At 36.7% G+C, this 26,240-nt stretch overlaps 1 protein-coding gene across 1 annotated transcript in view; it reads right to left on the reverse strand.

Annotated features, from left to right (window-relative positions):
• Positions 1-20: 20 nt before the first annotated feature.
• Positions 21-26,240, reverse strand: part of ikbkb (inhibitor of nuclear factor kappa B kinase subunit beta) — a 32,793-nt gene continuing 6,573 nt past the window's right edge. The window contains exons 3-22 of the mRNA XM_051903685.1: positions 24,467-24,561; positions 19,266-19,383; positions 19,049-19,118; positions 14,841-14,929; positions 14,570-14,659; positions 14,353-14,477; positions 12,911-13,018; positions 10,448-10,664; positions 9,441-9,635; positions 9,248-9,362; positions 8,199-8,322; positions 7,969-8,120; positions 7,816-7,877; positions 6,155-6,258; positions 5,567-5,616; positions 5,381-5,480; positions 3,140-3,287; positions 2,884-3,005; positions 2,700-2,799; positions 21-1,475 (exon numbers count right to left, since the gene is read on the reverse strand). Of these exons, the coding sequence (XP_051759645.1) occupies positions 1,428-1,475; positions 2,700-2,799; positions 2,884-3,005; positions 3,140-3,287; positions 5,381-5,480; positions 5,567-5,616; positions 6,155-6,258; positions 7,816-7,877; positions 7,969-8,120; positions 8,199-8,322; positions 9,248-9,362; positions 9,441-9,635; positions 10,448-10,664; positions 12,911-13,018; positions 14,353-14,477; positions 14,570-14,659; positions 14,841-14,929; positions 19,049-19,118; positions 19,266-19,383; positions 24,467-24,561 (2,232 nt within the window). The 3' untranslated portion in view covers positions 21-1,427. The remainder of the gene's footprint in view (positions 1,476-2,699; positions 2,800-2,883; positions 3,006-3,139; positions 3,288-5,380; positions 5,481-5,566; positions 5,617-6,154; positions 6,259-7,815; positions 7,878-7,968; positions 8,121-8,198; positions 8,323-9,247; positions 9,363-9,440; positions 9,636-10,447; positions 10,665-12,910; positions 13,019-14,352; positions 14,478-14,569; positions 14,660-14,840; positions 14,930-19,048; positions 19,119-19,265; positions 19,384-24,466; positions 24,562-26,240) is intronic.

Below are 26,240 nucleotides of genomic sequence, written 5' to 3' on the forward strand. Positions count from 1 at the left end.
CACTAGAAAAACAAACAAAATGCTTGGATACATCATTTTATTTTATTTATTTTTTTTGTGTGTGTAAAAAAAACTGTACACCAGGGTTAGCATAGTAAACTAAAACCAAAATCATACAATAAACTAACTGAAATAAAATAAAATAAAAAAATATAAACATTTTATTTCAGCTACATTTATGATTTTCATTTAGTTTAACTTGATGTACTAAAATAAACTAAAATTGAAATTAATAAAAACTATATAAACAAATAAAAATGAAAAAACAATTACTTTAAAATAAAAAACAATACAAAATATTACAATTGTTTTTGTCAGCATATAAAAATAACTTCCTCAACTGAAGATGTACTTTGCATATTTCATAAAGCCCAAAGTATCGTTCACTTTTTACGCGTACGCGAGGGTCAGCATACAGTGCGTGACGCGAATTTCGTCATCAGAAGAGTACGCGCGTTTTTGTAGAAAGAAGAGTACCCGCCGGATTTTTACTTGTACGCGCAGGTCGCACATGCGCATTTAATTCAATTTTTTTTTTTTTTTTTTTTTTTGCAGCAATTAGTTTATCCACAAGGTGGCAACCGTGCCCTGGAGGCGTCGATTCAGAAGGTAGTCAAAGAAAAACTGCATAAACAGAATAAACAGCGACAATGGAGGCCTACATAGATGAAAGAGTGTGCGACGGGGTTAGAAAGTACCTTCATTTGTACAACTCTAGCATGAAAGAATACAAAGATGTGTACATGGGTTGCAACTCGTTGCGAGATTGCTCGAAACTGCGCATGCGTCGAACGCCTGCGTACGCGTACAAGTCGAACGACGTATGCTTTCCAAAGCTGTGCGTTCGACAGTGCGCGTACACTAGCGTACGCGTAAAAAAAAACGAAAAAAAGTATACCCAGGGCTTGAGTTCACACACTCATCTGGACAAGTTTATCTTCATGAACACAATAACAAACGTCCATATTTAAACATCATTGACACCTACATGAGTGATCAGTCCATCTAGTCACAGTGAGGTAATGACGAACTAGGGCAGATTTATGTTTACATTTACTCATTTAGTACAAACTTTTATCCAAAGCGACTTACAAATGAGGAACAGCACAAACAATATGTCATAGAGCCAATAATATTCACAGTACACAATTCAATGGGCACATGTGAAGAGGCGTTTGCATAGGCTGGAAAATAGTCAAGTATTTTGATACAAGAAACTTTGATTAAGAAATACATTTTTAAAAACTGTTTTTAAGGGTTTATAACCCTATTAAAAGTAAGAAAGGCATCCAGTGTGATTTCACAGTTGTTAATTGGCCAGCACACACTGCCTGCAGTATCGCGTTTCCTCCAGTTGGTGGCGGTACAGCATCATTTCTGTTTGCTTTTGAGGTAATGAGCCGTTTGACTGGCAGGTAACCGTGACATCAAGCCAGATCCTGCCCTCCATTCAGCCACTTCCACTCTCTCAGTATCTAAAGAGAAAAAGAGAAATGTAAGTGATCAGCATAATCTCCTAAACAGGTATTCTGGGGCAGATTCACAAAACATTCTTAAGAATAAAATTCTTCTGGACTGCCATTTTCTTAATAGTAAACAGTTAAAAAATATATATTTTCCAAAAATACTTCATAAGAATGTTATCTTCTTTCTTAAGATTGTTCTTAAAACAAAACTTGTTTAAAGAATTATTATTTTTTATAAAGAATTAATCATAAATACACCTTTACATCAGGATGACCTCCGACTTAAATCTTAAATCCTCAACTGTGATATGTTTTATGAATTTATTGAGTGGTTCAAATGAATTATTATGCAATTAGTCATTAAAATAGTACACTAGTTACATATAATAACTATTATAATTACTAGGGCTTCAGTACTCAGAGGTGACACCAATAATTGATAATGTCAACAATTATTGTCGTCGTTATGCGTGACGTGACTTTTTGCTGATTTTGAAATTCATTAGCAACTCGAATCAAGTAGTTATTTTTCTTAAAGTTCCCCTATTATGCTTTTTTCGGATATTATCTTTCATGTAGTTTGTACCTGTTTGTGAATGTAAAAAATCTGCAGTTTCAAAGATTAAAGTGCAGATAAATTGAGTTTTTGTCTCCCAAAAAGAAACTGCCTGAAACAAGTAGGTTTGTAACTCATTTGCATAATGCCAGCCTATTGTGTTCATTGGCTGAACAGCGTCTGCTTTGCCCCGCCCTAAAACACTGTAGTTGTATCTGAGACTGGAAGAGTTTGGTTTGTGTTGCCACTGTTTTCTGCTGCTAAAGCAAATCCACTTTGATGAGATTGATACTGTAAAACCAACGATGTTACTTTGGGTCGCTTCAACCCGCGGACATGAAAAACAACCCACGGCAACAGTGTTAAAGTAGACCAATTCCACGGGAAAACCAGCTGAAATTCAGATATGCTAATGGACATTTGGTTTCAGACCAATCACAACAGACTGGGCTATCTGACCAATCAGAGCAGAGGAGGCTCTCAGAAAGGCGGGGTTTAGAGAGACCGAATCTTCGAACAAACCGTTTCAGACACCGTGAGAAAAGAGCTGATGCTGCAGTGGATATTATGAGAAAATTAAAGTGTTTTTGACCTTGGATGCATGTAAACCTATTGTAGGATACTTTAAAATAGCATAATATGGGCACTTTAAGAAGATTTTCAAGCCCACTGATTACCTGCATGCTGGTCTCTGTTTCCTGAATGGTGTCTTGCACTAAACTCTGCAGGCGGTTCTCAAACATCTTGCTCTCCTCAATCACAAGCTGAGACTCGTCTCTGAACACACACAAGAGAGAAACGCTCATGATGGAAACATGCAAATGAATGCAAATGTGTCTCACACACTGGCTCTGGACTCACGTCTGCGGTATGTCGGACGAGTTGCTGGGATGTGACGGCCTGTGAGACATCAGCGGGTGTCCGGGGGCCGGTGGAGTCCGTCCTCCATCTGGACTGCCACTCACAGGACTACGAACCTTACTCTAAAACACACAAACTCAAATCAAGCATCCAGCACAGTGTGATATGTTGTATGCTGCGTATTTTGGCCATCTGGGTTTTCTATGTACGCAGAAATTGTTTACATAATATACACTAGTATGAGTAGTATGCATACACAGGCTACTTTAAGCAGGTTCCACAGCTCCTTCTGTCTCTTCTCCTGCAGGTGCAGCAGTCGATTCTCGCTCCGGGCCATCGCACTCACCATCCCCTCCACACGCGGCAGCAGCTCCAGCACTCTCTGACGGCACACCATCGTCTTACTGCACACACATACATACGATTTTAACTTTATTTTTATACATTTAAATGAAATATTACAAACAAGTCATTCTTAGACAGTGACAGTATGCAGGATAGAGCAAAGACAATACGAAGAAAACACAAAAAAACATGCTGAAATGATCAAGTAAAAGGGACGGAAGAGGGAACGGGTCCAAATAACATACTAATTAGATACAGATACAGATTGCTTCAAAGCATCTTAAAGGGACAGTTCACCCAAAAACGATAATTCTGTCATCATTTACTCACCCTCCAGTTGGGTAAATGTAAACCTGTGAATTTATTTCTACTGCTGAACACAGAAGAAGATATTTTGTAGAATATGGGTAACCAAACAGCTGATGGGCCCCCAATGACTTACATAGTTTGAAGAAAAAAAAAAATACTATGGAAGTCAATGGGGGCCTATCAACTGTTTGGTTACCGACATTCTTTAAAATATCTTCTTTTGCGTTCAGCAGAAGAAAGAAATTCATACAGGTTTGGAACAACTTTAGGGTGAGTAAATGATGACAGAATTTTCGTTTTGGGGTGAACTATCCCTTTAAGATGCTTTGAATTTTTTATTATTTTTTTTTATGTCATATCTGATGCTATGGCTTATCATCACTACATCCCAATTTCAGATTCAATCTCATATTTACACCGCACAATGAATATCTTCTTATTAACACCGTGTTTATACTTTGTTGGTCATTATGAAATGATTCGCGAGAGTCTTGAGTGGATTCTGACTAACTTAAGCGCCTCTGATTGGCACGATGTAAATGGAAACCGTTGACGCTTTGACACAAATATGCGCGGGAGGATTTAAAATCAGCCATCTATCAATGGGTACCGAATTGAGGTAGTTTTTTACAATTTCAGTATCGACTTTGTAGCGAAATATAAGTGCTTTTGACAGTTTTATTGGCCACTGCGTTCTGGATAAAATGTTCTCCACTTATAAAAAAAAAAAAAAAAAACGTAAATGAAAACCGTCGACGCTCTTCACACAAATATGTGCGGGAGGGATCAGCAGGTAACGAATTGAGGTAATATTTTTACACAAATATTATAGACTTTGTATCGAAATGATTTGTTTTTTGTATTTGTTTTCAAGTTGTTTTTAACAGTTTCATTGACCACTGCGTTCTCGCGCTCAACAGACATGTTTGTGATTGGATAAAATGTTCTCCCACTTAAAAAAAAAAACACAATAGCTGCGTCTCATTTCCTCCGGAGGTCGCATTTGAAGGCTGCATACGTCATCAAGGATTTAATTAAAGTAACCGTAATAAAATTGATTGTTATTCCTCGTGAGGTGTAAAATACTGTAATTTCTTTCTTACATTGCAATCTAACAGTTACTTTTCTCAAATGAGACTGCCTCGATGACGTATGCAGCCTTCAAATGCGACCTCCGGAGGACTCAGCCTTCGAAATGAGACGCAGTTGATGTAAATGGAAACCGTTGAGCTCTTCACAGAGCGCGCACAAATATACGCGGGAGGGTTTAAACTCAGCCATCTACCAGCGGGAGTATTTGAGGCAATATTTTTACAATTTTATCGGCTTTGTATCGATTGGATAAAATGTTCTCCGCTTCAGAAAAAAAAATATATAAATGGAAACCGTTGCCGCTCGTCATCGAGCTAGCCCGTCTATATGGTACCGAACTGAGTTGGTATATTTACAATTCCAGAATCGACTTTGTACCAAAATAAAGGTGCTTTTGACAACCCTACTACCTAGAAGAAATTGTAAAGCACCACTGATGTTCTCCTGACGTGAAGTTAACCAAAAGGTAGGAAGCAATACTTAATCAAATCAAATGTGTTATTCATTGTGAAGATAATAATCCCAGAAAATACTGAAAACTGATTACATTTTTTTTGAAAAGTGAACTATTTAATCATATTTTTGTGTACTATAATTTTTTGGCTTATCAGAGCTAGTTTTTAAACATGCTAAGAGACAGCAAACATGAAACTAGGGATTGGAACAGAGCTCATATATCACAACCGTCAATCAATACAAGGATGTTGTGTCTGCAGAGAAGCTTGTAATTAAATGTCTCACAGAAACAGACCTCAGGTGTGTGTAAAAGTCCCGTAACTTCCTCTCGTAGAACTGTATGGCTTGAACCACCAGTTTGATCACTTCCTGACAGTCGCCATTACTGCGCTGCTCTGGAGACAGTAAAGAGACTGTCAGATCACATGACCGAGCGGCTCATCCGGACAAAGTCTGAGGATGTTGACAACATGTAGCTTACCTCTGGGTTTCTCTCTCAGCTTACGGAAGAGCTCCATTGCCTTCACTTCACTACAAAACACAACACAGGTGAGTGGGAGCGTATGAACACACTCATGGTATTTTAGGGAGTCAGAAACATAGGCTTACATCAGTCTGACGGGAAACAAGTCATGTTTATGATGCATCAAACTACAGTGTTTTTTCTTCTGGAGTGTGAGCTCCATATTCTCACTGTATCTTACTATATGAGCCATAAAAGCCTGATGTATCAAATACGATACAAAACATAAAACACATATGCAAACATTTTTGGGTGGGATTTTTGTCTATAGGCTGAATAAACACTTCCATCTGAAAAAATTATTATTGCTTATGTTAGAGTAAACCAGATCCACAAACACATCTGTATAGTCTGACAAGTATACATGACCATAAATGTCATAATAATACTAATATTTGTTAAAACTAATATTAATATAGATATTATTAATACTAATATTTATTAATTTGTTTATTATTTAAACTGATAATACTGGCTGCCTCACACCAATCGTTATGTCATCAGTATGACTACATGAGACTGGTATGAGTGTGTGTGTTGGTTTACAGGGTCTCTAAAGCCTCTCCACTCCTCCACGGCTGTCTCTGGAGTTCAACGATATCAGTTTGAAGGGTCATCATCTCCTCCTCCAGTTTAATTACGTCTTCCGTCTGATGCACACACAAAAATTACATCACTAAAACACACGGGTAACAACCACACAAACATTCGCTCTGATGGTAAATATGTAGGGGTGTGTGACGATACTCTTATCTCACGAGATGATATTGGGTTCACGAGAACGAGACGATATTTTTAAGAAACACTATATAAGAAATCTTAAATGACAAAATATGACTGGAAAAAGTCTTTTATTAGACTGAAATAATAATAAAAATAGACCTAAGAGAACAACAGCCTTTAAAATACATATATAACAACAACAAGGTAATAATAATTGGCTTAAATAAAGTAGTAAAAGCAAGTAATTTTATGGTTTTATTGAACAACACTGTTATAATACATAATGTAATATACATGATATTATAAACAATCAACGTATGCACATATATTATAAATAAATAATGGAGATATAATTTGAAGTTTTATTAAGTGTTAACAATGAAATTGTGTTTTTTTTTGTTTTTTTTTAATAATCAATTAACACTGCTTTTGTCATTTTTTACAAGATGGACAAAATTTGTTACCAAAAAAGTAATTCGGTTTAACCAAAATTTCGGTTATACTTTTGGTTATACTAAATGACGATATTTTCAAACAATGCTAACAGGCTGATATCTAGCTAGCTATCAAAAGGACAATCAAACATTTTATATTTAGTACAAGTTTTTAAAATATTACAGCATTTTCCATGTTTTATAGCGGTTGTACCGAATGACCTGATGTTTCGGAACAAGTCAGATCAGATCAAGTGAAAACATGAATTTTTCAAATAGTTAAAAGAGAGTTAGTTACTTTGCTTCACGACCATGTGGTCCTTTGCAGGTGTCTGAATGATGTCACATCCTGTCACATGATATTGACCACATGACTTGATCCAAAGTGGTCCCTTTATATTGGTTACTCCGAATGACATCAGTGAAATTAATTTTTCCGGACATTCTTTCTCATAACAAAGCAACGACTTCTACACATAATTTTAATACCATTTTGCACTATGTTGATATATGATGTTATAAAATCATGCCAGAATAAAAAATATATACATTTATTACATTTTAAGATATTTTAATCACAAATTATTTGGCTGTATTGGAGTCCAGTTAAATCAAATGACCTTTTGACACTTTAAAATCTTTAAAATCCCTTTATATGTAGAAAAATATAATTAAAACCTTTTGGATTCAATAAAAGAGATCTAGTTGTACTTCCTTACATACTTCGGATGTCATATCCTTTTTAAACTTTTTAAACTTTTATTTTGAAATCGCAATGAACAACAGTTTGCATATTTAGAAACATACTGATGTATTCTCCTGTGTTAGTGTAGGTTTATAAATGATAGCACTATGCTATATTATGATTTTTAAACTGTTTTAATATATCATGCAGCCTTAGAAAAACTATCTAATAATGCGGTTCATGGATTCTCAAATCGCAAGACAGCTTTTCACCTCGTCGAGAAATATTGTCACGTTTTAATAACGCAAGATCTCGTGGCATGAGATCTCGTCACACCCCTACAAATATAACATTAAATACCGTACCTGTCCACAGTCGAGGGCAGTTTGCTCCATTTCTCTCCAGACACTCAATAATTTTTCAGAAGCTGGAAAACATGATCATTCAGAAAGTAATGCTAAAAACAACTGAGTGTCGGTTTGAGTACAATAATATTTCATTCTGAAGGTGTGTCATACCGATCCCCGTTGCTCTCTGCTCCTGGTATTTGTCAATGTCGATGTGCAGACTAGTGCTGAAAAACTCCAGCGTGGCTTTTAGCCTCTGGTGCATCGACACCATCTCGTTCTTCTGCTTCGACAATGTGCCGTTATGTCTGAGGAGACTCATGCTGGAACAGAGAGAGTGAACGAGTCATTTACAGCCTCTCTCATCAGCATTAGCTCTTACAGATCGCTTCCCATCTTACATGGCGACTTTCTGGCCTTGCTGCAGCCTCTGCCAGTCTTCCTTCAGCGCGCGGATGGTGTGCCACGCTTGACCCCACGTGCGTCTCTGGGAGCTGTAGGGCAGCGAGCGTTTGGGCTCATTCTCTACATCACAAAAGACAGATTAGTGAGATGTAGACATTACCGGTGATGCACAGTATAGTGGGCACTTTAAAATACTGTAAATTATTCTATATAATTTAATTATTACGAATTGTTTAGATTTTAGAATGCTTCTTTTCCATCAACAGGTTAAATTTAACAACACACCGTGTTTGCATCTTAAAAGAGGCATGTACACTTTGATGTAAACAACCACAACACGGACAAGAAGCATGGCGGAACGAGTGTTCAGCTGAATGAAAATGCAGATTCACTCTCTGACAGTAGGTGGCGCTTGTAGAAAGGCAAAAATAATGCAGTTGTATCAGTTACCCGGTTAACTTTCTGTTTGTAACTCGCTTGTCATGGAGAAGAAAGGAAGTCAAACAGTATTTACATGTTTTCAAACAGCTGTTCAGATTATTAATACTTGAAGACAAAAACATTTTTACATTTTAATTAGGGATGCACCGATATGAAAATTTTGTCCGATGACCGATAATTCTTCATATTTTAAAGCCAATAACCGATAAATCTAAATTCACATCATTCTTTTACAGTAGTGTAATTTTTTGTAGCCTATATGACAGACTTGCACTGCAAATATTGCACTTAACTGTATTTATTTATACCGATATGGTGGTCGATATATCATGCATCCGTAATTTGAATCTGGACTAAAACCGATATCTGAACCGATATTCTTTATTATAGTTCTTCTGCACTTTAATGTTTGAAACATTTGTTTACTTTATACATTTTTGATATTTTATTGCATTTAAATGTTTCAAGGTTTTTGTTATATGGGGAAAAAGTTATTAATCTTGTTTTTAAAAGGACAGCACGTACGTGTCTGTCAATATAGTGATGAAGTCTTAGTCTTTAGCCTACTGAGGTGAATGAAGGCAAGAAATGAACAGTAACTCACGGACGAATCGAACATTCTCAGGTAGGACACGTGGCGTAAACTGAGGCTCGTAGCTGCAGCACGAACGGTCAAACAGGAAAACAAGCGGCTCATCTGTGCGCCGAGCGTCCATCAACTAAAAAACACAACACAATCAGGCTAAACTGGGTTAACACAACTGGATTGAATTTCAAACATAAGGTTTCAAACGTACGCTATAATCGATTGCACACTGCATGACGCTGTTATGCGGCTCAAGGGCAAGTCCCGCCTCCAGCAGCAGCTCCTGATTGGCCGGAGGAATGCGAGCATCCTGTGCGATTCGCTCCTGCAGGGACGCCACGTCTTCCTGCTGCTGCACGGAGTAGGTGAATATTTCAGCAGAGGTCATGTTGAGTACGTGGACCAGCTGAGAAGAGAGAGACAATCAATTGAGATATATTTAATCATGATACTGTGAACCAGGGGTGGCATAAAGGGGATAATTAGGATGATTTCCCTCCGCCCCCAAACCAAGGCCAAAAAAATTCGAAACTGAACAATGTTGACCAAGTATTTGAAAGTTGAGCAGTGAGCTCATTGGCTACTGATACAGCAGGAACCAATCAGCAGTGCCCTATAGAGAATGATGTGATCAGCCTGCGCCATCTAGAGTTTCATGACAGAACTTTTGTATTTAAAGGCTTAGTTCACCCAAAAGTGAAAATTATCTAATGATTTACTCACCCTCAAGCCATCCTAGGTGTATGTGACTCTCTTCTTTCAGTCAAACACAATCAAAGATATATTTAAAAATATCCTGGCTCTTCCAAGCTTTATAATGGCGTGGCCCAATTTTGAAGCAAAAAAAAAAAAAAAGAGCATCCATCCATCGTAAAAGTAATCCACACGGCCCCAGGGGGTTAATAAAGGCCTTCTAAAGCAAAGCAATGAGTTTTTGTAAAAAAAAAATATTATTATTAACTATAATAACTAGATTCCGGCAGACGGCCCCCCATTCACTACCATTATAAAGCTTGGAAGACCCAGGATATTTTTAAATATATCTCTGATTGTGTTCATCTGAAAGAAGAAAGTCATATACACCTTGAATGGCTTGAGGACAAGTAAATCATGAGGTAATTTTCATTTTTGAGTGAACTATCCCTTTAATCAGGGTGCCCAGAAACCCCAGTGGCGCCCCTGCTGTGATCATTTCCATCATCGAGAGCTTCGGCCTACCTTTAGATTCAGAATACGGCGTAATTCATCAAAGCAGAAACAGGAACTTTTCGGAGAGTCTTTTCCACCCTCTGGACTGGTTTCTTTACTGTCCTCCTCCGGATCTTTGACCCCCTCTTGACTGTCTTTGCTCTGCTGTCTTAAATCTTTGCCTCGCTCTTTTGGTGACCATCTCAGCATCATTTGTAGCCAACTCTCCAGCTTACCAGCTAACAGTCTGAAACACATATTTATGGTTAGATTAACCACTCTAGCTACATATTCCCTCTGAATTAGTGTTGTCAAAAGTACTGTACTGTATTGTGTTTTGCGAATCGCGATCTGGTCACCCGATTATCAGAGAATTTAACAATGTTCCATTAGTTATTCCACTGAACATAGAATCTCTGTTTCTTTTCCCAAATCTTCACTCAGGGGATTATAAACGTTTCTTCCTTTCGTTCGCTTTTAGGCCTATTATAGGCTATTCGCATTCTTGACTGTGGTAAAGTAGAAAAAACACTGTAGGACAGAAACCTTTTTGCTTGCACATCAATTTCTATTTAACTCAGTTTGTGCTTGTTATTAGACTTTATAAGGCGGGTCAAGTTTATTTGTATAGCACATTTCACACACGCCGGTGATTTTTACTTTTGCTTTCCCTGGCAGCGCTAAATCAAATATAGCCTGAATGTCTTACCCCTGCAGAGGATAAAACTCGCTCTTCAGACCTTTTACAACAAGTGTCAGTTGCTTGTAACATCAGGAGATAACATGAAGATATTATTAAAGAGAAATAATATTTAACTTTCTTATTATTTAGGTTACCATTATTTACCGATATTTATTTCATAGTTTTACAGGCGGTAGTGTGTCGTTTCACTGAAGGAATAGCTAAAATAAACGTGCACATCTGTTACAAAATGGATGTTTGAGCATTTTTTTTTTTTTATATTTCAAAATTTATTTCATTGAGGTATATATACACACACATACATACACACATGCTCCAAATATTTATATGTATGATTACCATATTTAATATGTTTTTAAAATAGGCTATATAAAATAGTTCCAACAGATTTTGCTGTGGTACCGAAATTGGTACTGAGAACCGTAAAATTTTTATGGTATTGGTACCGACTACTGGAATTTTGGTACCGTGACAACACTACTCTGAATATGGTCAAATGTATCGATTTAGCTGTACTTGAAACTATTGAATGAATAATTGTCGCTGAATAATTTAACTTAACACTATGGGCCCTATCATACACCCGGCGCAATGCAATGCCAGGTGTTTTTTGCTAGTTTCAGCCCGACGCAGTTATCATTTTCACGTCCAGAGCCATGTTGTTTAAATAGCAAATGCACTCACGCACATTTGTTCATCCATGGGCGTGCTGGTCTGAAAAGATGTGTGTTCAGGTGCATTGTTGGCGTGTTGCTATTTTGAGGAACTTAAAACGACTGCGCCATTGACCAACAAAAACCTGCTCTAAAGTCAATGGCGCAGTATTTTTTTGTTATTTAAAGAGAGTGTTAGTAATATGCACCTATAGGCGGGTGCACAATGTGCGACACTCTGCTTGTTACACACACAGCAGATGCAGCAGCACATAAACATGCCAAATATTAAAAATAAAATGATTACAATGTAAAAGATTATTATTGACACTCTGATTGGTTTATTGTACGTTACGCCAAAAACACACCCATGACTCATTAAGAGACTAGGTACAACCCTTTTGGATCATGCGTCTGGCGCGCTTACCATTTTTTTCCATCGTTAAACTAGCAAAAGTGGATTCGGACACGCCCTAAGTGCACTTGCGCCGTGTGCTTCAGACCATGTGCTTAGATCGTTAAAATAGGGCCCTATATATCTTCTGTAGAGCTGCTTCATAGTTGCAACTGACGTTGTAAAAAAATACTAATATTAAAAAATAATGAAATTATAAAAATGACTAATTCCTGAAACTGACTAACTTTGCCACATTGATGCAGTTTTTTCTGTATATTACTGTGAAGCTGCTTTAAAGCATTATATAATAAAGCACTATATAAATAAACGTGATTTCACTTTGTTTAATTAATGGGTAACACTTTACAATAAAGTAGCATTAGTTAACCTTGTTGTAAAGTGTTACAAATAAATTTTAGTGGTCTAGTGATTTATGGGTTCTGAAGAGAAAAAAAAAACCCATACTCTTTAATTAAATTGTAAAACATTATTATCTTCTGTTGTTGTAACCAAGTAGGAGAGTTTAAATAAAATTAACTAATAATATCACAGACCACTTTCAATTTCCAATCAAATACTGATGGATAAAAGTCCCGCCCTACATTACTTTCCCTCCAAATATTCTGTTTCACATTACAGAACACATACAGAATTAAATTTATCATAAATAAATCCAGAAAAGCTCAAAATTTCACATCCTTAATAACAGATCCACCCGTACATGTAGTCACTGGACTCACTTGTTGAGGTTGTGAGGGTTCGGCAGGTGTTTGGAAAATCGAACTTCTCCCGTCAGATCCTCGTAAACCACAATGTCATCCACCTGTTTCTTCAACAGCTTGCTGTGCCTGAGGAGAGAGAGATCTGAGTTTAAAGTGAACCTGGGTTTATTTTGCAACAAACCCTTCAGCGCCGAAGTCAGATTTTATTTTTCTTTCATTCTCAGAGGTTATATTTTAAAAACAATCCATGTGGTGAGAATACTGGAGCACAGCCAATCACAGTACAGCAATCTCTGGAATAACAAACTATTGAAGCAAGAATATTATCTTTACTCAAACATAAGATGTTAGAACAATAGTGTGTCATGCATGTTTATGAAGGTCTCTTCTGCATGAAGCACAGGAACTCTGGCTCAACTGTCACGTCATGACTTGTTCTTTTGTTTTGAGTCTAATGGATTCATTTACATACAGAATATAACATCACATTGAGGCCACTTTTACACTACATTTAAACTAAAGTGCTGAAATACTCACGTACACATATGCCACCACTAGTACATAAGAAAGAAAAAAGTTATTTATTTTACAGCTCTTACAGTTTACCTTCCTCAACAAACAGCCTGCTTTATTTAGCAGGATAGAAACAGTGCTTCTCAAGCCTCAGAAAACACCCAAGGCAAGCTTTAAAACAAGCTAAAACAACTAATATATATATATATATATATATTTTTTTTTTTTTCTTTTAATTCACGCCCTCAATTCTTTTTTGAAGATGCAGGATTCCCACAATTTTGGAGAAAAAAACAAAACATGAATATACGAGAAAGCCTCATTTTAAAAGTGAAATCTCTAAACCTGGAAAAGTCATGGAAATTAATAAAATCTTAAAGTGCTCCTATTATGCTTTCTCGAATATTACCTCTTATGTAATGTGTAATATAGCAGTTTGTAAATGTATTTTATCTTATGTTTGTAAATGTTTGTAAACGTAAATGTATCTTATCTTAATCTCACGGAAAGGAGGGATTTAGAGAGACTGAATCATAGAACGAACCATTTTCAGACTCTTTGAGAAATGAGGTGATGTGCAATGAATATTATGAGAAAATTAAAGTGTTTTTGACCTTGGATGCATGTAAACTTGTTATAGGAGACTCCAAAACAAAATTAGAAATTTTTAAAATAGCATAATAGGGGCACTTTAAAACATAATGGGAACTTTTATAAAGAATATACCTTTTTCTAGCTGTGCCAAGCTCTGAAAAATAATTTATCAGGGAGAAGTTGTTTAATATTTTTATAAATCCATATCTTTAATCCTCACCCAGCAAATCACAAAAGACTGGAAAGAAGTCATCTAAATTCATTGGACTCAAAAAGGTTGAGAACCACTAAAAAGATAACCATCAGGCCTTGCGGTGTAAAATTCAGCCACAGACAGCTGAGGGCATAATTACCATTGCACGGGTTGCCAGTTTGGTAGAAAAGGCCTGAATCCTGTGATACACTCAAAAACCAGCGTCCCGAAACTCCAATAATCCACCGCCACGGTGTACTTCTGCTGTTCTAACAGCTCAGGGGCCTGAGAGAGAGACAGACAGACTTTATATCAGTCAAGATGAGAATCTAAACAATCAAGTCTGTCATTCTGCACAAATCCGTCGATGTACCCACCAAATACTGCAGCGTCCCAACAAACGATGTGCACAGGCTGCTCTGGTCCAGCTCTTTAGCGTAACCCAGATCTATGATCTTGTGGACCAACTATAAGATGCAGGAAATGATTAATTTGTGATAATGCTGTCTAAATGGTGTCTTAACGCTTTTAAAAAACAGAGTTACTGCAAAATTAAAATATTAAAAACACATTTTTTTATTATACATTATTATTTAATGAATCGGATCATTTTATACCCATCAATCAAACACTTCTCTCAGCACTCACCCTTTTTTCACCCTGTTGAAGGACGATATTTTCTGGTTTGAGGTCTCTGTGAATAATTCTCATCCCATGGAGGTACGTCAGCGCCGAGGCTGGAGAGAAATTTTTATTAAATGGCTATATTTACATTTTAATGAGATAATTGTCAATATAACTTCAGATACAAATGGTCCGTCAGCCCACTGTAATCATGCAGGTCCTGAATGTACAGTGTGTTACTGTGGCGGTAACAAACCTCAGTGCCATTAAAACCAGATGTGTTATTATTCAGGCAGCTAGACATAAAAATGTCAGTAGTTTAACTAACTTTAACTATCTTACTCAGCTCTTGCCAAAAGGTGAAGAAGAGTGTAATTTTTGTGAAAAAACAGATAGTCTTGCCCTAAATATACACTATTGGTTCGGCCTGTGTTACTGCTTTAAGACTTTTTAGGAATTAAAACTACTAATGGTTAATAGTGACTCTAGATATATGAAAGTATTTTAAAGAAGACCTATGATGCCCCTTTTACAATTTGTAGTAAATAGTCTCTGGTGTCCCCAGAATGTGTGTGTGAAGTTTCAGCTCAAAATACCCCACAGATCATTTATTATAGCTTGTCAAATTTGCCCCTATTTGGGTGTGAGCAAAAACACGCCGTTTTTGTGTGTGTCCCTTTAAATGCAAATGAGCTGCTGCTACCGGACCCCTTTCCAGAAGAAGGCGGAGCTTTAACAGCTCACGCTTCGGTCGCTCAACAACAACAAAGCTGGAGAATCTCACGCAGACAAAATGAGGATTGTCAGTAACGGTGTTCAGCCTTACATTGTTCAAACCGGAGTCGACACTGATGGAGAGACTCAGGAAGAAGTTACAACTTTTAGACGTTTCTGAATGGTTAGTGGATAAATTTATGTAGTTGCTGTGGAGTTGATTCAACTCATCCACTAGCATGTGTCATCATGTTAATCTTTTGTGCAAATCCAGTGTTGAATTGACCCTCGTTTGTGAAGCAGTCCGGCGTAAAATGACGGCATTTACCACAACAACTCTTCCTCTTCTCTAAAGCAGCCCAGCATGTTCTTAAAAAGCGATTTCTGTAAAAGAAAATATCTTCCTTTGCAATGAACTTTGAGTGTCGTAACTTTGCAGATGTTGTTTATCCAAAAATTAACATTCTGTCATCATTTACTCAAACTGTATGTCATTATTTCTTAATAAAAGAAGACATTTTAAGAAATGGAGCTTTTTTTCCTTCATATTTTCTTTTGGGTTCTGCAGAAGAAATAAGAGTCATACAGATTTGAAATCACATAATGGGCAGATACTGTAAATGATGACGGTATTTACATTTTTGGGTGGACTGTCACTTTAAGACATCAAACCCAACACTCTAACGTTAATGCCAGAGTGAAATTCCAAGTCAAGTTCTCACATTATTTTTCTAAAGGCTTCCCAATAAATTCTCAATAATATGCTCACATAGGATCAGGGTCTAAAATCCACCCAATATTACTGGAAACATGACTTCCACATCAACTGACAGACCAAGTTCATCTCGCATGTTTCAACACGGTTACTTAGGAAACCACAGTGTTTTTACTTAAGAGAGGAAACTGAACAGGATGAGGCTGGTGACTAAATCCAGGTTCATGTTTGTAATTTAACAAGAAAATCTCCAGTGGACCACAGAGTGACGGTAACACAGAGTTGTATATGGCACATGACATGTTGTTGTATACAACTGCAGTTGTGACCTTCCATTAGATCCTGTTTGAGTTTGTTAGTTCTGGATCGAGTGTAAACAAAGAGAATCTGCTCATAGTGGATAACAAACGGCAGACGTACTGTAACAACCCAAGCCAAAATATCTCTATAGTGACTAAAGGTTATAGGTCACTTAGCCTTCAAACCAGTCTGAATGTTTTCGTGTTTCACAGAGCACAAAATGAGATGTGCAGCAGAACGTTCCGAAAGTTACAAATGAAAAAAGATCAATTTCTAGCTCCTGCTTCCCAGAACTAGTTCTCTTAGAAAGACCCCAGAAATCTCACAGATATCTCCTCTAGAGTTTCATATGCTCGGATTTGCAAAGAAACCAAAGTCTGCAATCAGAAGTCTCAATATGAACTCAAACATTTCTCATCCAATGAGCACTGACTCATTTGGGTCAATATTTCTACTAAGGGATTCTAGGAAAAATGTCTGAAACAAAGCTTAATGAGTCATAGTTCAATGAATCTAAACATTTGGAACTGGTTTGGAGCGACATAGGGGTGAGTAAATGATGACAGAATTGTCATTTTTGGGATAAACTCTCTTTTAAGTCCACAAGTTTTAGTAGAGCTCCCACTCATTTTGTGATGAGTTTTTTATTTCTCTGTTTTCTTTCTAAAAAAAAAAAAGTCTTACACTGCATAATGTATCAGACTTCTTCTTCTCTGGTAATGCGAGTATGTGTGTGTAGACATCAGATTGGCCTGATTCATACTCTTCATCACTTTCAGCTGCAAATCTGGGTTAAATATTTGACTCGGTTTATGTTCTGACATTTACAAGACCTGTTCTGACACAAACGCAGATTCAGCAGAAACATAAACAGACGCAGTCACCACAAAATTTCGGTTGACCTCTGTTTACAACTCACATATGTTCACGTGCTCACGTGATTAAGGTCAACTAGTCTGGTTTGCCGTCTGCTGGGACTCAAGACTGTGCTGGAAAAACTGAGTTAAACAGCTGGATGTTATTTGTGTTGTAGGGCCCTATTTTTTTCTCAAATTCCTTTTTTTTCTGTTTTATTTTTTCTGGATTCCGTTTTAAAGGGGTGGTTGATTATGATTTCCATTTTTTACCTTTAGTTAGTCTGTAATGTTGCTGTTTGAGCATAAACAACATCTGCAAAGTTACGACGCTCAAAGTTCAATGCAAAGGGAGATATTTTCTTTTAAAGAAATCACTTTTTAAGGACTACAACAAACGGCTGGTAGGGACTACAACAAGCTTCTTTCCAGGTTGGTGACATCACAAACCCCAAAATTTACATAAACCCCGCCCCCGAGAACATGCAACAAAGGGGGTGAGGCCATGTTGGGCTGCTTTAGAGAAGAAGAAGAGTTGTTGTAGTAGAGTGTTGTTATCATGCCGTCATTTCACACCGGACTGCTTCACCGAGGGTCAATTCAACACTGGATTTGCACAATAGATTAACATGACGTCACATGCTAGTCGATGAGTTGAATCAACTCCACAGCAACTACATAAATTTATCCACTAACCATTCAGAAACGTCTAAAAGTTGTAACTTCTTCCTGAGTCTCTCCATCAGTGTCGACTCCGGTTTGAACAATGTAAGGCTGAACACCGTTACTGACAATCCTCATTTTGGCTGCGTGAGATTCTCCAGCTTTGTTGTTGTTGAGCGACCGAAGCGCGAGCTGTTAAAGCTCCGCCCTCTTCTGGAAAGGGGGCCGGGAGCAGCAGCTCATTTGCATTTAAAGGGACACACACAAAAACGGCGTGTTTTTGCTCACACCCAAATAGGGCCAAATTTGACAAGCTATAATAAATGATCTGTGGGGTATTTTGAGCTGAAACTTTACAGGCACATTCTGGAGACACCAGAGACTTATCTTGTGAAAAGGGCATTATAGGTCCCCTTTAATAGTTAAATTAAATTTCATTAATCAAAAAGCATGTCTAGTTAAATGAAATCATGAAATTTAAACAAAATAACAAAAATTACATTTTTACAACTCTATGAAATTGGTTTTATTTTTTCCAAAATTCCATTTAATTTTTTCTGGATTCAGTTTTAATGCAGTAATTACATTTTTCAATTATCAAAAGCATGTCTTATTGATTAAATTCATAAAAAATGGTGGAAATCAAATGAAGGCATAAAACATTAACAAAATAATTAATCTTTTAAAATTTAATCAAATAAAAATGTAACAATTCCTTTTATTTTTTGCCAAACAAAGAGCTGCACAACAGGTTTACTGTTAAAATTAAAATGTTGATGAAAAATTATTTGTTTTTGACGCTGGTCCATATCGCAATTTGATTAAGTGTACAGCTCTTACTTTTGATTTAATCATCCAAAATGTGCCAAATTCCGTTACATTCCATGTTATACTGTAAATTCCATTTTTATGACTGGATTCCGCCCTAGTGTCGCGACTGGTGGGAATAACTTTGGAACGCCATTCACTGGTGTATGTGGACTTACATATATCTTGAATCAGTGTCAGCACAGCAGCTTCTCTCATGCCACAGCAGTTCTCAAGCAGGTTCAGATACTGAACATACAGAAAGCACAGAGATTATTTTGATAATGCAACATGAACATGCAACTGAATTATTGGAATACTCATATACCATGGTTTTACAAGGCTGCATGTCCAAAAACCCATGCTATCACCATGGTACTTGCCCAAAAACCACACCTTGCGTAGGTCTCCTCCCTGGCAGTACTCCATGGCCAGCAATGGCAGGTCATTTGTGGCCAGTTTCTGGAGTTCTTCTGGAACGTCTCTCGCCGCCACCACATTCATGTGATTCAACCTGCGAGAACAGAGACGCTTCGTCGTTACGTGCAAACAACAGAGAACTCAACGTACATATAACCCTCTCATAATTTGGGTTATATAATGTTGTTATTAAAAATGTGTTCGTAATATTCAGACGGCTGGCCGGCCCTGCCCTACACGAACCTCCTATAAAACACGCTCAGGACAAAGAGGAATAAAAACAGATGGAATCCAGGCACCATAACAGGATAACTGCGACGGCAACACCTACAACTATCATCTGAGAACATAAACAGCTCATTTTAACCTTCACAGGCAACCATCCTGACATAATTGCTGTAATAACAAAAATTAGGCCTTGAGTAACAACGGGTGAGTTGTATAAGAGGTGTTTCATTATGTCTCTTGCTTTTCTTCATCTCGAGAATGATCTATAGCATCTAAACTTTGAAAATGTCACACTTTTTACTTTCCTTCAATGATGATATGCCGATACCTTGGAGAAACAAACCTCTTACTGTGCTTGAGATCATTTTCAACAGCAAAACGGCTCTCCTAACCCTTATCGTTCAAAAATTCAATTCAAATTTTAGTTCAATTAGAGCATCACAAATCATAAGACATTGAAAATAGCATGTCGCCAATGCTTTTACAATTTCTGATTTTCTTAGAGCTAATATTACCCACAACCCCTTGTGCTTCGGAAGACATACTCTATTCGCCTTTTTCAACTGAAAAACAAAAACGTATGAACCCAAGTGAAGTAATGATGAATGTTAAAGTTGGCATTTAATGGAAATTGACCCTGTTTTCTAAATTCATTACATTACTAAAAAAACTCAAACTTCTGATGAAACAACAGATTTCTCTCTGGTGACGTATACTGGACTTCAATAAGTCCATTTAAACCCTACCTACAAGCTTGCATTCAGATCTGAACAACTGTTGGATAGAACCACATTGTCCCAATACTGCAGTATTATCAGCTTTACACAGCTTCAGTATACATAAAAGTTGTTGTTTGTAACCTGTAGTGTAACAACCAGCTTTTTCAAAAAGGTACAGAGCAAAAAATAATATTATTTTTATCTTGTTTTCCAGTTAAAATATCTAAAATTCCTTATAACAAGATAAGTTTACTTGAGAAACAGCACTGCATCGGATAGTAAGACTTGTTTTCACTAGGGATGCACCGATATGAAAATTGGGCCGATACCGATAACCGATTATTCTTTATATTTGAAAGCCGATAACCGATAATATATTAGCCGATAAATCTAAATCAGATTTTTTATACAATTTTTGAGAGCCTAATTACAAAAACAAAAATCTCACCATTAAAAGCCATGTCCCAAGCACACAATTATATTGTTCTAATTATAATATTATGTAGCTTATATGACAGACTTGCGCTGTACATGTTACACTTAACTGTGTTTTCCTTTTTGAAGTGATTTCAATCATATTTCAAGCAATTCAATACCATAAATGGCGGACAGTGCGCATCTGAAGTGTCTCAGGCTGAAGGAAATAATCCATTATTTATCAACTTTAATATATATACCAAATTTTCATATCGGGCCAATAACGATAACATTAAAAATGAACATTTATCAGCCGATACTGACAACCGATAATTCTTTATATTTGAAAGCTGATAACCGATAAATTGGCCAATGAAACTAAAGGAGAATTTTTATATAATTTTTGAGAGCCTGATCACAAAAACAAAAGTCTCACCATTAAAAGCCATGTCCCAAACACACAATTATATTGTTCTCATTATAGTTTTATGTAGCCTATATGACAGACGCACACTGTACGTTGCACTCAACTGTATTTTCCTTTTTGAAGTGATTTCAATCATATTTCAAGCAATTAAAAAAACATAATGGCAGACAGTGCGCATCTGAAGTGTCTCAGCTGAAGGAAATAACCCATTATTTATCGGCTTATATATAATATATTGGCCAAATTTTCTTATTGGGCTGATAATGATAACATTAAAAATTAACATATATCAGCTAATACCAGTATGGTGGCGGATATATTGTGTATCCCTATTTTTTTTTTTACAAATTGTATCTTGAATATGAGTGTATTTTGTAAAGATACAAAAAGTTCTAAAACTTCTAATATCTTATGCTTCTTGTTTGAAAAATAACCAGTGTTCAAGATGACCTAAACAGCACCAACCAAAAAATTCCTTGTTGGAAATTAATGAAGCAGACAGCAAAGATTCATCACAAACAGTATGTTATCATTATGTGACCGCTCACGTTGGGTTATGGTGGACACGTCAGAGTCTAACACGCTCCAACAATCACTAGTTATTTATCATGAGGGGAGAGTTTAATCAGACTTCATGCCGTTTTGACGTCAGTCCATTTCAGAGCTGCTGTCGAATTCCTTGGAAAACATGACGGGATTCCTTTCCCTCCACAAAAAAGGTTGAGCAGCTTCAACTGAATGACTGAGATTGAACACTGGTATCATAATAATTTAGGATTGATCATCACTGAATGTGTGAACTAGAAAAACACAGTTGGCCTGGGTGTGTTCCCCAAAAACATCTGTGTGATCGTTGTGGTTTGGCTTTATACACACTGAGCTCTACAAGAGGGTGTTTGAGTCCAGGTTTGTGGTTCAGACCAAGTCTGGGGACAGCCTGCTATAAATCTGAGAAAACCAACATGTCCCCCAACCCCTCTTGCTAGTTAACTAGCGCAAACCATGCAACCACACCACAGCATCACGGAAACACTCACACTGTGACACAACATGTAGTTTTAACCATTCAAATTCATCTTGCATGCACACTTGAACTAGGTTAAATTTACTATGGATGACACCCAGACCTCTGGATGAAGATTTCTTCAAAATCTATAAAAACAATAGTACTACTATGGCTTATTGGACATGTAGCATGGTAATACTATGATATTCCTTTAAAGAGTTAGTTCACCCAAAAAATTCTGTCATTAATTACTCAGGCTCATGTCGTTCCACACCCGTAAGACCTTCGTTCATCTTCAAAACACAAATTAAGATATTTTTGATGAAATCCGATGTCTCAGTGAGGCCTCCATTGCCAGCAATTTAAGTTACACGTTCAATGACCAGAAAGCTACTAAAGACATATTTGACACAGTTCATGTGACTACAGTGGTTCAACCTTAATGTTATGAAGCGACGAGAATACTTTTTGTGCACCAAAAAAAGCAAAACAACAACTTTTCAACAATATCTAGTGATGGGCGATTTCAAAACACTGCTTCATGAAGCTTTATGAATCTTTTGTTTCGAATCAATGGTTCGGAGCGTGTATCAAACTGCCAAAGTCACATGATTTCAGTAAATGAGGCTACGTTATGTACACATTATCAATTTATTTTTTCAAATCCGTTAAAGGATTATTAGGCTGCGTAAATTAGGTCAGCCGGAACCGGGAACACTTCCTATAACACCAGATGTACTCGTTACATCAGAAGAAGAATGGCATCTATGCTAATATTAGTCTTTCTGTTTATCCCGAGGTTTACCGTAGTCAACCGGATCAAAGCCGTATCCAGGTGAGATTGAGGACCTACGCCTTGACACGACCACAACGCACCCCTGAAGTGTCAGCAGAGATTGAGTCAACTAGATCATCCATTGTGAAGGCCTCATCTACGCCGCACAGTTCCTCAACAAACCGTCCATACCGGCGTGATGAATACGATGGATTGAACTGGAATAAATACTTTGAATGTTGCGATCCTATTGGGCTTATGATAGCTACCTGAATCGTAACAAAGCACTGTTTGCCAGAGGAGAACTGCCCCCCCGACTAAGCCTGGTTTCTCCCAAGGTTTTTTTCTCCATTTTAACACCTGTCTGCCACCTGATGTCACCTGTTGGAGTTTGGGTTCCTTGCCGCTGTCGCCTTTGGCTTGCTTAGTTGGGGACACTTGATCATTTGACATTTGATATTCAACAGTGCTTTGCATCTGCCTACATTGACAGCATTTTGTTCAAGAGCTGCTGTGCAGCCAAAATTATATACCATTTATACCACAATCTGCATTGTAAAAAGCGCTATATAATTAAAGGTGACTTGACTTGACTATGTCATAAGTGTTTCGAAACATTTCGAAATTTCAATGGTTCACCACTGGGGGGCAAATTACCACAAATTTACCATTATTGTACTATGGTGCTTTTTTCCAATGAAAGACTCCAAAGATTGGTAGTGCTGATTCATCCAGTAATGAAACATGTATTTATAAATGAGTCATTGAATCATTCATTCAACCTGTTTTTTTAAATAATACATTCAGATTAATTAAACGTTATAAATAGACTGCAGCAATTAACATTTTGTCAGAACCTCTAGTAAATTACATGATATTTTGTATAGTTTTCTGTTCAGAATCATTAGAAAATCATGTTTGAAATAATAAAAAAAAAAAAATTGTGATTCTCAATTTATACAGAGTCATGCAGCTCTAGTTCACGCCCAAAAAAACTTAATACAATAAGCAGCTCTCCAATAAACAACTGGACATGAATACAGCCACAACAAAATCAGCCCTAAACCAATAACAAGAAGAAAACCTCCAGAGATGCACTTGCTCCTAATTTAAGATGAGCCTGAAGGTGTTGTGACGGCACAAACCGATGTTGCGGCCGCTATACTGGGTCACTTTTTTTACTACTGTGGTGCCATAAATCCATCCCTCTTTGTTTTGCTCAGAACTTTTGTTCATAAAAACACTTATAAATAGCCGAATAACAACGGAAGGCTTTGCGTGGTCGCTTAATGGACTGCACATTAAAAGATGGTAAACATAGAGGAGATTCAGAGGGAAAAAAAATGGAAAAATACCATGAAAATAAGAGTGTTTTCGCTTTAAAGAAGCATCTGCTATGATGTGAAAGCCGACATCAAGTAATTAGCCAAAAAAATGGGTGTAGTCATTTGTAGAATTACTGTGACGTATATTATTTTCGTTTCAAATCACCCTGAGTTCCGATGACGATGTCTGTGAAATGCCTCTTGAAATGAGGAACAGACCTGTGTTTGAACTGACCTACAGGGAGAAACGGGAAATTGACTCTGGACAGGATATATTCACCTCTTCATGATCTGAATCTCTAAACTCCATCTGCCCTTGTTCTTGACGCTGAGCTCCTGCCGACACTGTTTGATGGCAATCTGAACGCTGCTCTCCTGTACACACACACAGATACACCAACACATGTTAGAAAACATCAGAGACAAAATTATTTTGACAGTACATCGATGGTGTAATACCATGGTACTTTAATATACAGCAGGCACAAACAATGGGGAAGTGGAAATGATCTGCTTACATTTCATAACCACAACAAGTTAGATCTATTTTCTTTACAATACATGACCCTTGCTTTAATAATAACAATAACACATTTTATTTATAGGGTCATTCTGTGTCAAATCAACCAAATTTCCAAAACTTCCCTGGCTCAAATTTTTGATTTTGTTAGAAAGACAAACATAAATAGTGATGAAAGCCAAAATATTAAATGTCACAGATGTATATTTACTGAGTAATCCACTATTTTGTAGAGGGGGGTCAAAATGACAATTTTCACTGTAAAAATGACTTTAGAAAGATGACGGCATCATTATTTTATTTTTCACAGAAATTGGTAGATCTATTAGTAAAATCTGTTGACTTCAGCAGTCCTTGTTTCATTATATGCCAACAGTGACAGTTCAAAAAGGGGGAAAAGCACTATTTGTGCCCCATGAGTAAATTGTACACTTTTTTTTAGTTGTAAAAAACCAAATGTTCCACTTTGTATGCAGCTGATGCTTTTTCCTTTTAAAGAGAAACATCTGAATAACAAATAATGTTGAAACTAGAAATGTATCTTATCTATAAACTTCATTGCATAGAATATTCCTGTCTGAGTGCCATAAATATTCCTTATCCAAAGCTGTCATGCCTGTAACTCTAAAAGCATTCAAGAGATCTTAATATTCCTCTAAATTCTCATTCTTAATAAACTTTCCTTTTGAAATCTTTATTTTCAAGGCCCTATATAGTTCACTCCCATAGATATGGGGATCTCAATGCAGCTCCATGTTCAAATTGTTGAATTTTACCCATTTTCAGTGATTGAAAACCAAATGTGGTTTACTTTACACACAGCTGATACTTATTGCACTTAAAGAGGAATGTCTGAAGAATAAATAATGTTTAAACCAGAAAAGTATCTTGTTTCCCTCTATCAAAAGAACTGCATAAAACATAGCTCTCTGAGTGCCAAAAATCCACTGAAAATGATTGAGGCACATTAACTTGCTCTCAAAAGTGCATTTTTAAGAATCTATATTTGAATCAGTTTTAGGGATATTTGGAAGATGGGATTTTGTTTGATTTTTTTATTTTTGTTTGAAGCTACCAAAAGTTCAAATACGCAGTATCGTAACTACACGTTATTGCATTGACATCCCTATATCTATGAGATTCCAAAAGAAAAGTTTAATAAGAACAAGAATCTAAAATGGCATTAAGATATCTTTAACGCTTCTTGAATTAAAGACATGTAAACTTTGAAAAAATGTTTGTTTTTGGCACTCAGAGAGGTGTGTTGTATTCAACTGTTTTGATAAGAGGGAAACAAGATACATTTATAGTTTCAGTATTATTTGTTCTTCACACATTCTTCTTTAAACACAATAACTATCAGCTGTTTTCAAAAATGGGTAAAATTCAACAATTTGAACATAGAGCCGCATTGAGATCCCTATATTTATGGGATTAAACCATATAGGGCCTTAAAAATGAAGATTACAAAAGAAAAGTTTATTAAGAATGAGAATCTAGAAGGATATTAATATATCTTAAATACTTTTAGAGT

Source organism: Ctenopharyngodon idella, chromosome 8, assembly GCF_019924925.1.
Source record: "Ctenopharyngodon idella isolate HZGC_01 chromosome 8, HZGC01, whole genome shotgun sequence".
Classification (NCBI taxonomy): domain Eukaryota; kingdom Metazoa; phylum Chordata; class Actinopteri; order Cypriniformes; family Xenocyprididae; genus Ctenopharyngodon; species Ctenopharyngodon idella.